Genomic DNA, 13,763 nt, shown 5'->3' with positions numbered 1-13,763 from the left:
TTTATTGGCCTAACATAAAGGCCTAACAAGCATCTCTGTCCCCAAGACAACATGCAATCGTATGAAAGGAACAACGCAACTAACTTGGCTAGTCTTGTGAGCTAGCAAGTTCGGTAGTCTTGTGACCTAACTAGCAAGCTAGCTTGTTATCTATGCTGATAGATTGCATAAATGATGTGTATGATTTAAAAAGGGACATGTTTTGTGGATAATATTTATAGTGGGTAAGCTCCATTCCTGATAGGCTCGTTCAGTAGATCATATCTGATCAATGTACCCATCCTAGACCTAACATCTGGTGTGCCTGAGAGAGCAATGATTCAATGACAACGCAAGGCGCTACAGAGGGTAGTGCGTACGGCCCAGTACATCACTGGGGCCGAGCTTCCTGCCATCCAGGACCTCTATACCAGGCGGTGTCAGAGGAAGGCCCTAAAAATTGTCAAAGACTCCAGCCTCCCAAGTCATAAACTGTTCTCTCTTTTCACACAGCAGGCTGGACTGATGCACCTTGTCTGTAAAAAACAGTCTGTAACCAACAGTCTGTAACCAACAGTCTGTAACCAACAGACTGTAAACAACAGTCTGTAACCAACAGACTGTAAACAACAGTCTGTAACCAACAGACTGTAAACAACAGTCTGTAACCAACAGTCTGTGACCAACAGACTGTAACCAACAGTCTGTAACCAACAGTCTGTAATCAACAGAACGTAACCAACAGTCTGTAACCAACAGGACCTTGAACAGCTTCTATCACCAGGCCATACGACTGCTAAATAGTGAGATAAACAGCTTCTATCACCAGGCCATACGACTGCTAAATAGTGAGTAAACAGCTTCTAACACCAGGCCATACGACTGCTAAATAGTGAGATAAACAGCTTCTAACACCAGGCCATACGACTGCTAAATAGTGAGTTAAACAGCTTCTAACACCAGGCCATACGACTGCTAAATAGTGAGTTAAACAGCTTCTAACACCAGGCCATACGACTGCTATGTGATTTTCTGGATTTTTTTCTCTCATTTTGTCTGTCATAGTTGAAGTGTACCTATGATGAAAATTACAGGCTTCTCTCATATTTTTAAGTTGGAGAACTTGCACAATTGGTGGCTGACTAAATACTTTTTTGCCCCACTGTATATAGCCAAGTTATCACATCATTTATATGACAGTCAGCTAACCCATCTATATAGCCAAGTTATCACATCATTTATATGACAGTCAGCTAACCCATCTATATAGCCAAGTTATCACATCATTTATATGACAGTCAGCTAACCCATCTATATAGCCAAGTTATCACATCATTTATATGACAGTCAGCTAACCCATCTATATAGCCAAGTTATCACATCATTTATATGACAGTCAGCTAACCCATCTATATAGCCAAGTTATCACATCATCTATATGACAGTCAGCTAACCCATCTATATAGCCAAGTTATCACATCATCTATACGACAGTCAGATAACCCATCTATATAGCCAAGTTATCACATCATCTATACGACAGTCAGATAACCCATCTATATAGCCAAGTTATCCATTATTTCTCTTTTCTCTCTGCATTGTTGTGAAGGCCTGTCAGGATGCATTCCACTGTTCTGTCTACACCTGTTGTCTACCAAGCAGGTGACAAATAACATTTAGATTTGAAATGCCATGTTTGTTTTTGGAAATGCTTCATACGTACAGTCTAATTGCTAGCCTGCGTGGGTAGAAACCATCATGCCACTCTATGATATTAACATGTTAGGCATGACTGGCAAGGAGTTGGTAGATGCTTGTGCCATCTTGCCATCTTGGTAGATGCTTGTGCCATCATGCCATCATGGTAGATGCTTGTGCCATCATGCCATCTTGGTAGATGCTTGTGCCACCATGCCATCTTGGTAGATGCTTGTGCCATCATGCCATCTTGGTAGATGCTTGTGCCATCATGCCATCTTGGTAGATGCTTGTGCCATCATGGTAGATGCTTGTGCCATCATGCCATCTTGGTAGATGCTTGTGCCATCTTGCCATCTTGGTAGATGCTTGTGCCATCATGCCATCTTGGTAGATGCTTGTGCCATCATGCCATCTTGGTAGACGCTTGTGCCATCATGCCATCTTGGTAGACGCTTGTGCCATCATGCCATCATGGTAGACGATTGTGCCATCATGCCATCTTGGTAGATGCTTGTGTCATCATGCCATCTTGGTAGATGCTTGTGCCATCATGCCATCTTGGTAGATGCTGAGCTGTTCAGAGTTCCCCACCTTGTTGACCACCCAGTCCGTCAACAGTCTCTTACACACCAGGTGAGCCACGAAGGTACCTATGAGCACCCCCACCATCACCAGTCCCATACCCAGCACGAAGCCGTAGAGGTATCCCGCAGCCACATTCAGCACGATGTACCCCCAGCCGAATGGGAAGGACACAACGATCAGACCAACTATGAACAGCAAGGCTCCAACCAGGCTGTCCAAGCTCTCCACCCAGAGAAGAAGGTCCTTGAGGTACTGTCGTACTAGAGCCACGGAGGAGAAGCACACAGCTGTCAGAATGCATGCCAGGAGGCTGCTCTTGAAGCAACACGTGGTAATACAACACTGGTGTCTGAACTCCCTGTTGGTGGCGCCACCGGTGAATGACACGCCAGTGTCAACGATGCTCTCCGGGTCTCCATCAGACTTGCCGACGGCGCCTCCTCTCTCGTCAAAGGTGTTGCATATCAAGAGGTCAATTTTATCGCACTCGTCCGGGGAGGGTCTCTGGAGCCAGCGGTTCAGCTGGATCTGTCCTTTGCCAGCGGCGTGTTTCAGGACTTTTACGGCGACCTGCAGGGATGGTGGCGCAGGGCCCCACATGACTGTCCTTACAACGGAGTCTCGGGAAGATAAACTAGTCGCTCTGATGGTGGTGCTCAGATTAACGATGAGCGTTGCAACTTCAATACGACCGTTTCCATTGTAGAAACGATAAAAGCTTGAACATAAAATAGAATGACAACTGAGAAAGATCAGGAGGGTAAAAACGTGCTGACACAGAGGTTATCGATGTCTTCTGTGCTGCGGACCCATCACTTAGTACAGAGGACAATTGTTTGAAAAAAAAAGATTATTCCAATCCGAGTTGCCATGGTACAAATCCTCGTCCAGTGGGACAGTTATCTTGTGTTCACCAATTGGGAGACATGCAGTTCAATGATTTATAATTGTGCCATCATGCCATCATGGTAGATGCTTGTGCCATCATGCCATCTTGGTAGATGCTTGTGCCATCATGCCATCTTGGTAGATGCTTGTGCCATCATGCCATCTTGGTAGATGCTTGTGCCATCATGCCACCTTGGTAGATGCTTGTGCCATCTTGCCATCTTGGTAGATGCTTGTGCCATCATGCCATCTTGGTAGATGCTTGTGCCATCATGCCATCTTGGTAGATGCTTGTGCCACCATGCCATCTTGGTAGATGCATGTGCCACCATGCCATCTTGGTAGATGCTTGTGCCATCATGCCATCTTGGTAGATGCTTGTGCCATCATGTCATCTTGGTAGATGCTTGTGCCACCATGCCACTCTATGATATTGACATGTTAGGCATGACTGACAAGGAGTTGACATTATAGCACAGACAGATGTGGGTCCATGCTACCTCATTGCAGATGATACTAGGAAGAGAAAGAAAGGGGGAGTCATCAAGGTCAATCAATAATTCAAACAGTGATTGGAGGTCAAGTGCGTCAGGTTACCGAAAAGACTGAGGTGGCAGCAATATCATGTCCTTGGTGTGTTGAGAGACAGACGAGGGATCCCAAATAACACCCTCTTCCCTATATAGTGCGCTACTTTAGACCAGAGCCCTATGGGACTAGGGTGCCATTTGGGATCCACATCCCAGTCACATGACTGTCGAGAGTAGGCCTAGTGATGGTCACTGTCTAAAAGAACTTCTACCCAAAAAATGACTTTCCTTTGCTGTCCTTTCGTAAAGGCAGTGGGCTATCTATTAGAGACAAGACCCAGATAAGTGTATGACAATAGGCCCTACATATTCTGAGGACACATACTATCTATTAGAGACAAGACCCAGATAAATGTATGACAATAGGCCCTACATTCCCAATCTGGCCCTCAAACCATCACGGTCACCTAATAATCCCCAGTTTACAATTGGCTCATTCATCCCCCCTCCTCTCCCCAGTAACTATTCCCCAGGTCGTTGATGCAAATGAGAACGTGTTCTCTGTCAACTTACCTGGTAAAATAACGGATAAATAAAAATAAAACATATTCTGAGGACACATACTATGTATTGGAGTACAGTTTATAGGTCAATAACTTTTGCTCAAACTGAATTTTCTTATAGGTCTATATTTGCCAGAGTCATTACCCTCTTGCCCAGGGATGGACATCCCTCCTTCAATAGATACATGCCTTGTTCTCCTAAGTGTGCAGGCTTGTGTTCCAACCCTGCTTGAACACACCTGATACTGCAAATCAGCTTCTCATCAGGACCTAGGCTACATCAGCTGAATCATTCAAATATGTTGGGAGCTGGAACAAACGGCCTGCACATCCACCAGGCTCTCCAGGAACGAGGTCGACCACCCACGCAGATGAGTTTATAGCGCACTATGGGAACAGGGTCCCGTTAGGGATTCATACATCTTGGTCCCGTTTCTCACTTGATCTGCAGACCATGGACACCTTCAGCAACTTCACAGACCATGGACACCATCAGCATCTTCACAGACCATGGACACCATCAGCAACTTCACAGACCATGGACACCATCAGCAACTTCACAGACCATGGACACCATCAGCAACTTCACAGACCATGGACACCATCAGCAACTTCACAGACCATGGCCACCATCAGAAACTTCACAGACCATGGACACCATCAGCAACTTCACAGACCACGGACACCATCAGCAACTTCACAGACCATGGCCACCAACAGCAACTTCACAGACCATGGACACCATCAGCAACTTCACAGACCATGGACACCATCAGCAACTTCACAGACCACGGACACCATCAGCAACTTCACAGACCACGGACACCATCAGCAACTTCACAGACCATGGACACCATCAGCAACTTCACAGACCACGGACACCATCAGCAACTTCACAGACCACGGACACCATCAACAACTTCACAGACCACGGACACCATCAACAACTTCACAGACCACGGACACCATCAGCAACTTCACAGACCACGGACACCATCAGCAACTTCACAGACCACGGACACCATCAACAACTTCACAGACCATGAACACCATCAACAACTTCACAGACCACGGACACCATCAGCAACTTCACAGACCACGGACACCATCAACAACTTCACAGACCACGGACACCATCAACAACTTCACAGACCACGGACACCATCAACAACTTCACAGACCATGGACACCATCAGAAACTTAACTTGCAATAAATAAGAATTTCAACCATACTCACTGAGAACACTGCATTCTGGAGTCCAAAGGGAATGGGCGTGAGTCTCGCTAAGGCCACAACTTTGAGTCCACTTCCCCCCTCCACCACACGTATTACAGCACTGAGCTGTTCAGAGTTCCCCACCTTGTTGACCACCCAGTCCGTCAACAGTCTCTTACACACCAGGTGAGCCACGAAGGTACCTATGAGCACCCCCACCATCACCAGTCCCATACCCAGCACGAAGCCGTAGAGGTATCCCGCAGCCACATTCAGCACGATGTACCCCCAGCCGAATGGGAAGGACACAACGATCAGACCAACTATGAACAGCAAGGCTCCAACCAGGCTGTCCAAGCTCTCCACCCAGAGAAGAAGGTCCTTGAGGTACTGTCGTACTAGAGCCACGGAGGAGAAGCACACAGCTGTCAGAATGCATGCCAGGAGGCTGCTCTTGAAGCAACACGTGGTAATACAACACTGGTGTCTGAACTCCCTGTTGGTGGCGCCACCGGTGAATGACACGCCAGTGTCAACGATGCTCTCCGGGTCTCCATCAGACTTGCCGACGGCGCCTCCTCTCTCGTCAAAGGTGTTGCATATCAAGAGGTCAATTTTATCGCACTCGTCCGGGGAGGGTCTCTGGAGCCAGCGGTTCAGCTGGATCTGTCCTTTGCCAGCGGCGTGTTTCAGGACTTTTACGGCGACCTGCAGGGATGGTGGCGCAGGGCCCCACATGACTGTCCTTACAACGGAGTCTCGGGAAGATAAACTAGTCGCTCTGATGGTGGTGCTCAGATTAACGATGAGCGTTGCAACTTCAATACGACCGTTTCCATTGTAGAAACGATAAAAGCTTGAACATAAAATAGAATGACAACTGAGAAAGATCAGGAGGGTAAAAACGTGCTGACACAGAGGTTATCGATGTCTTCTGTGCTGCGGACCCATCACTTAGTACAGAGGACAATTGTTTGAAAAAAAAAGATTATTCCAATCCGAGTTGCCATGGTACAAATCCTCGTCCAGTGGGACAGTTATCTTGTGTTCACCAATTGGGAGACATGCAGTTCAATGATTTATAATTACCGTTCACATCGCCTAGGAGTCAAACGCCATAAATTAGGAAACGGCAGCAGCAAACTGACAACAAAGTCACGTTATTACTAAAGAAACGTCAGATCATGTTTACTATTCGTTTCAACAAAACAGTTGAAAGATGAATCCGTGCAAGACTTTTGCAAGTCTTCGGTCCTATTTTGGTAAAACGTTGCTGCGGGTTTCTACTCCACTTTACGAGCTGCTGTGTGGTCAAAGTCCTGGAAATTCACCCCGACGCGCGATTCGCCCGAAAAAACCTCCTTATTTTCTCTTCCCGGGGCAAAGTGATAACCGGAGCACCGACGTCAGTCTGACAGCCAACTACGTGTTATATCTCGCTTCATCCAGAATAGTAAGTGCTGATCGACGCTACATGCTACTGATACACCAGATACTGCTCTGTTTATTTCCCACAATGCCAAGAACCAGACTACTGCCGTTCTGGACCAATCAGACAACGAGTCTGGTACATGGTGAACACAGAACATTTCAACGTTTCAAGGGACGGTTATAACAGGCATAATTGTGTTATTCATTTGTATTTTATATATCTGTATTAGTATGTATTCATGTTTTGTCCATTCTGTTGTTTGGTAGTGTCAGTACAGTCAGCAAGTTCTGTATTTGAAAAACAGTTATGTGTTTAGTTCGTTAGGTTCACAAATGTAAACACATGTTCACTTGACAGTTTTCCCTTATCAAGTGAGACTTCATTCCTCAGATAGATTAATGTTCTTCTTAGCAGACACAACTCAGTCTACAGTAGGTGTTATAAACAAGATGTCCAAGTTCCGGCAAAGAAGAACAAGACTGAATAGCCCCCTGGTCAAAAGTAGTGTCCGATTTAGGTAATAAGGGGGCCATTTAGGACATAAACAATGATAAAACAAGTGGCCCCGTACTAAACTTTACACTTTGATAAACCTAGAATGTGGATTATTATTGTTATTATTATTATTGTATACAAAGTCTAAATCAAATGTCCCCATAAATGTATTGTGATCAAACCTAAAATAATTCTTAGTCAATATTTCATTAGACAAGCTCAGCGGTAAGTCAATTTCTGTTCTTTGATTCAAATCATGTTTAATCGTATCTAAACCCTCTCGAGTAGGAATGGTTTATCAGATGTATTGATAAAAAAAAAATCATTTGGTCAGGTGGTGATGATCATGAATTGCAGGACGCCATCAGTGAAATTTACATTCCTATCAGACAAAGAACATATTTAATAATTTTTTGTTGTTGTTGAAGTTTTGGTTAAGAAAGATGGCAATTGCCATAGAGGTATCCCGCAGCCACGTTCAGTACGATGTACCCCCAACCGAATGGGAAGGACACAATAATCAGACCAACTATGAACAGCAAGGCTCCAACCAGGCTGTCCAAGCTCTCCACCCAGAGAAGAAGGTCCTTGAGGTACTGTACTTGCACACTTGAGGTGTATAGAAAAGAACGGATAGAAATCAGCTGCTGTTTAAGATGAGGGCGGATGATTTTAGTAGTATGATTTTTTTTATGACCTTATTTCTATAATAGGATGACGTTCATTCTGATTTCATTCACCCAGTTCAATGTAACATCGATTGATACTCAAATTTCCCCTTTACCGACACAGGTTGATACAACCTAGACTATGAATGAAAGTTTGCAACGTAGGTTCACACAGGTCGAGATAAATATTTGAGGTGACAGTGACACTCTCAATACCGCCTTGCACACTCTTACCTGTATCTAGCTGATCTAGTGTGTAATCATTAATCCAAGAGTTTCTATTGGACAGATTCAGGTATCTTTATCTCCATTTCGTTCCGTTTGTTTACGTTTAAGAAACGTTTTTTCAACAGAATGGGCAGAATCAATACACCACTGATCACACGCAAATACAGTTCACTTTTATAGGCAGACTAACAGCTCGTTGTATTTCTTCATGCATCTGCACTCTCTCACATGTTCCCTTTGCTTGTGGACTTCAATGCACAACATAGCAGCTGTCTGTGACTAGGCGAAAAAAACTTTCCAAGCCAAACCTCCATATAATAACCGCTACATACAGCCTACATCGATGTCACCATATTAGCTAGAGTAACGTCAACATATCTAATAGAACTAACTTGTTAGTAAACCCGCTACAATCATGCAGCACAGTGTACAGTCAGTAAGCAGTTTAGCAGTTACTCCAGCAGGCCCAAAAACCAAAAGCTTACCTTGACTTGGAAGAGTTCCAGTGTTGGACAGTCATAGCTAGATAGCTAACATAGCATCCTTCTGTTATAGCCAGATAGCTAACATAGCATCCTTCTGTTATAGCCAGATAGCTAACATAGCATCCTTCTGTTATAGCCAGCTAGCTAACATAGCATCCTTCTGTTATAGCCAGATAGCTAACATAGCATCCTTCTGTTTGAGCCAGCTAGCTAACATAGCATCCCTCTGTTATAGCCAGCTGGCTAACATAGCATCACTCTGTTATAGCCAGCTAGCTAACATAGCATCCCTCTGTCATAGCCAGATAGCTAACATAGCATCCCTCTGTTATAGCCAGCTAGCTAACATAGCATCCCTCTGTTATAGCCAGCTAGCTAACATAGCATTTCTCTGTTATAGCCAGCTAGCTAACATAGCATTCCTCTGTTATAGCCAGCTAGCTAACATAGCATCCCTCTGTTATAGCCAGCTAGCTAACATAGCATCCCTCTGTTATAGCCAGCTAGCTAACATAGCATCCCTCTGTTATAGCCAGCTAGGTAACATAGCATCCCTCTGTTTGAGCCAGTTGTTTGAGTAGGCTAAACTAGCTAGCTGCATTTGTTAGCTAAGTAAGTGAAAGTTATATATTTTTAAACAAAATATAGCTAGCTCTCTTTCTTGCTCCTCCTTCATTTTTAAAATGAATTTGTTCAAAACTGTTAAACTATTGTCTTTCTCTCTCTCTTTTTTATGCTCTGCAGTGGTAGCTAGCTGTAGCTTATGCTTTCAGTACTAGATTCATTCTCTGATTCTTTGATTGGGTGGAAAACATGTCAGTTCGTGCTGCAAGAGCTCTGATAGGTTGGAGGACGTCCTCCAGAAGTTGTCATAATTACTGTGTAAGTCTATGGAAGGGGGTGAGAACCAAGAGCCTCCTAGGTTTTGTATTGAAGTCACTGTACCAAGAGGAGGATGGAAGCTATCTGTCCTCCGGCTACACCATGGTGCTACCCTACAGAGTGCTGTTTAGGCTACTGTAGACCTTCATTACAAAACAGTGTGTTTTAATACATTATTTGGTGACAGGGTAACGTTTTAAATGTTTCACTATTTTTAAGATATTGACTCAGGAAGATGGTCCTCCCCTTCCTCCTCCGATGAGCCTCCACTGATATATATATATACCTTTCTTCATTTCAGCAGTTATCTTCATTGAAATAGTTTACCATATGGGCAACTCCTTCGCATTAGACGCTTTTGTGACTCTGATTTATCCTTTGATGTAGATGCCAAAGATGTATGTGAAGGATTCAAAACAAGAGGGTATAAAGAAGAATTATTGGACAATTGCCTTATTAAGAGAGTAAGACAGACTGTGCTGCATGCATTATGCCAACCATGTCAAATTAATCCCTCTGCAACTTTGGTGTCCACCTACATGTAACCGATGTGAAATGGCTAGCTAGTTAGCGGTGGTGCGCACTAATAGCGTTTCAATCGGTGACGTCACTTGCTCTGAGACCTTTGAAGTAGTAGTTCCCTCTGCTCTGCAAGGGCTGCGACTTTTATGGCGCGATGGGTAACGATGCTTCGAGGGTGGCTGGTTCGAGCCCAGTTAGGGGCGAGGAGAGGGACGGAAGTTAAACTGTTACATACAGTCCCATTTCAAGGTCGACCAAGGAAGTGGTTAATAGACGTTTTGCTATAAGAGACCCTCAAATTTACGGCATTGTTAAATCGGATTAGCCGAAGGAAAAAAAAAAGCAGCGTATTTCATGTCTATCATTCCTGATGGTAATTTCTCTTGTCACAACTGTGTCCACTGTTATGTCATGATCTCTTTATCCATCCACGTTCAGAGCATTGCATTATTAAAAAGACAATGCCTTTATATGACCATGTATTGCAATGTGAAACATGTATTTCTAGATTAAACACTGATTCAGTTTGGTGAAATAGTGACTGTTTAATTTTGTGTGTTGTACTTATTAGTCAATTGAAAATGTGCTTAGAGTTTTGAAACAACTCTCTTTTTTGGATGATCTGTCTGAGTTTTTAGTAAGAGTTGTTAAAATGTTCTACGTGCTTGTGAAAATTGCACCAAAGCGACAAAAAAAACGTACATGTTCTGTTTACTCTGATATAATCTGTGGAAATTGTTTGTGTGCATTCTATTAAAACACCACTAGAGATCGCTGTTGTACAGGCTTCTTTTACAGCGTTAACATCTCCTCTTGAGTTCTCACGTCTCACAACAGTCAGTCGTGTTGCTCCTGAATATCTCGTTTTAAATCACAGAGGAATAACTCTGTGTATATTAGTAGCAGACTACTAATGTAAAATGTGTCAGGGAAAAAAAGTAGGAAGAGGTAAGACTGCTCTAAGAAAAAGTCCCGAGGCCTATAGATTATGTTTATGTATTTGTCAGATCACAACCTGTTTCAGGCCATCTGGTCCTTATTCCGAAATCACTCACAAAATACACGCTTGCTAAATACATTTGATCATTCACCTAAATAGGGTAGGCTACATTTAAAAAATATATATATTTGTAAGGTATCTGTAAGATTACATTTACTCTCACCACTATCAAATAACATTAGCATTTGCTTACATTGTGAAATAAAAAACGTAAGCAATCACACATCTACACTAATTAGGATCCATTATGGCCTGCCTATTATGACTTGTTGAAATATAAAAAATAAAAAAAAAACAATAGGCATAAAGAAACATAAATAATGATCCTCATTGGGATGCAAGCGACATACTGAAACATAGTTACAGCAGCCCAATGCTCAACATCACCGTCTTTCCCCTTTTATGACGGAAAAACGCGTCCCCTCCCGCCGCACCTTCTATCGAGACGCGCAACGGCAACCTGTAGAACGCAACGCGAGTTGAAATGCACAGCGGTAGCGGTTGTATGAATTCTGTCGGAACATATCAGCTGATCTTTAGGTCGTTTTTTTCCGTTGACTTTTAGACTAGATTCATTCAACTGAACACAAGTAGTTTATTGCCAACATCAAAAAAGATCACCTGTAAAATGGATTGTTCTTCTGAGGCGGTGCAGTTGCTTTCGGATGAAGCCACCGCTCCAATGGAATTGAAAAAAGGAATGTCCATATTCCTGGATGTAAGTACTATGTATGACTTGAGGCATGCGGTGTTCATCCAGAAAAATGTGTATTGTTAACGTTATTCCCCTTGATACTGTGACTGTGAGACCGTAGGCTATAGTTTAATCGACAGGGAAAACAGAATGCCTAGCAGTTTTGCCAAGTTTCAAATAACTTCTCGATAGACTAATCGATAAAGAAATGTATTCATCGTTTTTTAAACTGATTTTACATACCTCTCTTAATTTAAGCAGGAGAAATGCAATGCATTTCATCGGAAAATGTCAATAATATTTCCAATCCGTCCTTCTTGGGCTATGATGTTTCATTTATAGGCTAGCTACTTTGTCTTATGTAACTCATAGATTCATTATTTGTATCGCTATATATTCCATACATGTATACGTTTATTTATGTATACTTACACTATATCTATTCAATGGCGTATATTATGTAACACATAGATGAATTGATTTTACACGTTTTATTACACTGTTCTGTGTCTGTAAAACCCCACAGGGTCTGTCTGCTGGCAGGGCTGGCTAGCACCAGACGTGTTCAGTTCACACAGTGTTATAAAGTGAATTCATGTGCGCCACCCTATTCCCTATATAGTGCACCACATTTGACCAAAAATAGTGCACTGTGTAGGCAATAGGGTGTCATTTGGGAGTACTGCAAAAGTTGACCTTTTCCCATTAATGCATCACCTGCTGGGTGCGTCATAGTTGTTTGACCATCATTTGGGGGTGTTAGCACTTCTAACTCATTCTCACCAATACTTGCTGCTCCAATTAGCTGAATTGATTTCGCACGGATCCCTACAGATCTTTATAATGTATTTGCTATATAAATAATGGACATATTTTGTAGGCTATAGACAGGTTGGTGCACAACTATGGGGCAAAAACAGACTGGGTTGTGGGGCAAAACAGATGGGGTTGTGGGGCAAAAACAGATGGGGTTGTAGGGCAAAAACAGACTGGGTTGTGGGGCAAAAACAGACAGGGTTGTGGGGCAAAAACAGATGGAGTTGTAGGGCAAAAACAGACAGGGTTGTGGGGCAAAAACAGACAGGGTTGTGGGGCAAAACAGACAGGGTTGTGGGGCAAAAACAGACAGGGTTGTGGGGCAAAAACAGACTGGGTTGTGGGGCAAAAACAGACGGGGTTGTGGGGCAAAAACAGACTGGGTTGTGGGGCAAAAACAGACGGGGTTGTGGGGCAAAAACAGACGGGGTTGTGGGGCAAAAACAGACTGGGTTGTGGGGCAAAAACAGACGGGGTTGTGGGGCAAAAATGGACAGGGTTGTGGGGGCAAAAACAGACTGGGTTTGTTTCGATTGAAATCAGTCACAACACCTCAAAACACGACATGGTATAAAGAACAACACGAAAGAAGCTGAAACGATCAAGGATTCCCCTCTTGGCAGATTCTTGACATCGTTGCTATCTGACCACTCAGAATCATATCAAAGCACGGCATCAATGAAAGCGCATCATTTTCCTGATGTTGTCAGCCAATTCCCGTCTATTTGCATAGTCTGGATTAATGTCACCAACATCCATGTGGTTTTGTAGATGAGATATTCTGTTTTATAATCATCTAATGATGAAAGATAGCATTGCTTTAATCAGAAGTCTGTATAATTAAACAGATGCTTTATTCTTGGTTGGGGTCATTAGTCATGGAAATTTGGTGATGAGTGATATTGAATTGAAATGTCAATACTATTGACATTACATATCAGTACCAGTGATTCATTTCAGCCGGATCCTGCTGGAACAGGATCCGGAACAGGATCCGGAACAGGACCCGGAACAGGATCCGGAACAGGACCCGGAACAGGATCCGGAACAGGACCCGGAACAGGACCCGGAACAGGATC

At 43.4% G+C, this 13,763-nt stretch overlaps 3 protein-coding genes across 3 annotated transcripts in view; 1 reads left to right on the top strand and 2 right to left on the bottom strand.

Annotated features, from left to right (window-relative positions):
• The window catches only part of LOC139373880 (transmembrane protein 64-like), a 28,148-nt gene extending 21,257 nt beyond the window's left edge, over positions 1-6,891 (bottom strand). Inside the window, exon 1 of the mRNA XM_071114976.1 lies at positions 5,484-6,891. Coding sequence (XP_070971077.1) covers positions 5,484-6,200 — 717 coding nt within the window. The 5' untranslated portion in view covers positions 6,201-6,891. The remainder of the gene's footprint in view (positions 1-5,483) is intronic.
• LOC139373904 (transmembrane protein 64-like) lies at positions 2,200-3,089 on the bottom strand. Its single transcript, XM_071114995.1, has one exon. The coding sequence runs from the start codon at positions 2,863-2,865 to the stop codon at positions 2,200-2,202; it is 666 nt and encodes a 221-aa protein (XP_070971096.1). The 5' UTR covers positions 2,866-3,089.
• A 4,790-nt stretch (positions 6,892-11,681) lies between the features above and the next one.
• The window catches only part of LOC139372802 (N-terminal EF-hand calcium binding protein 1), a 98,881-nt gene continuing 96,799 nt past the window's right edge, over positions 11,682-13,763 (top strand). Inside the window, exon 1 of the mRNA XM_071112607.1 lies at positions 11,682-11,892. Within this exon, the coding sequence (XP_070968708.1) occupies positions 11,803-11,892 (90 nt within the window). The 5' untranslated portion in view covers positions 11,682-11,802. The remainder of the gene's footprint in view (positions 11,893-13,763) is intronic.

Source organism: Oncorhynchus clarkii, chromosome 18 (assembly GCF_045791955.1).
Source record: "Oncorhynchus clarkii lewisi isolate Uvic-CL-2024 chromosome 18, UVic_Ocla_1.0, whole genome shotgun sequence".
Lineage (NCBI taxonomy): Eukaryota > Metazoa > Chordata > Actinopteri > Salmoniformes > Salmonidae > Oncorhynchus > Oncorhynchus clarkii.
Note: the sequence above shows the minus strand (reverse complement) of the source record. Positions and strands in the feature narration are given on the sequence as shown.

Coding starts and splice junctions, on each gene's coding strand:
- LOC139373904 (XM_071114995.1), bottom strand. CDS start 2,865: ATGTGGGGCCCTGCGCCACCATCCCTGCAGGTCGCCGTAAAAGTCCTG.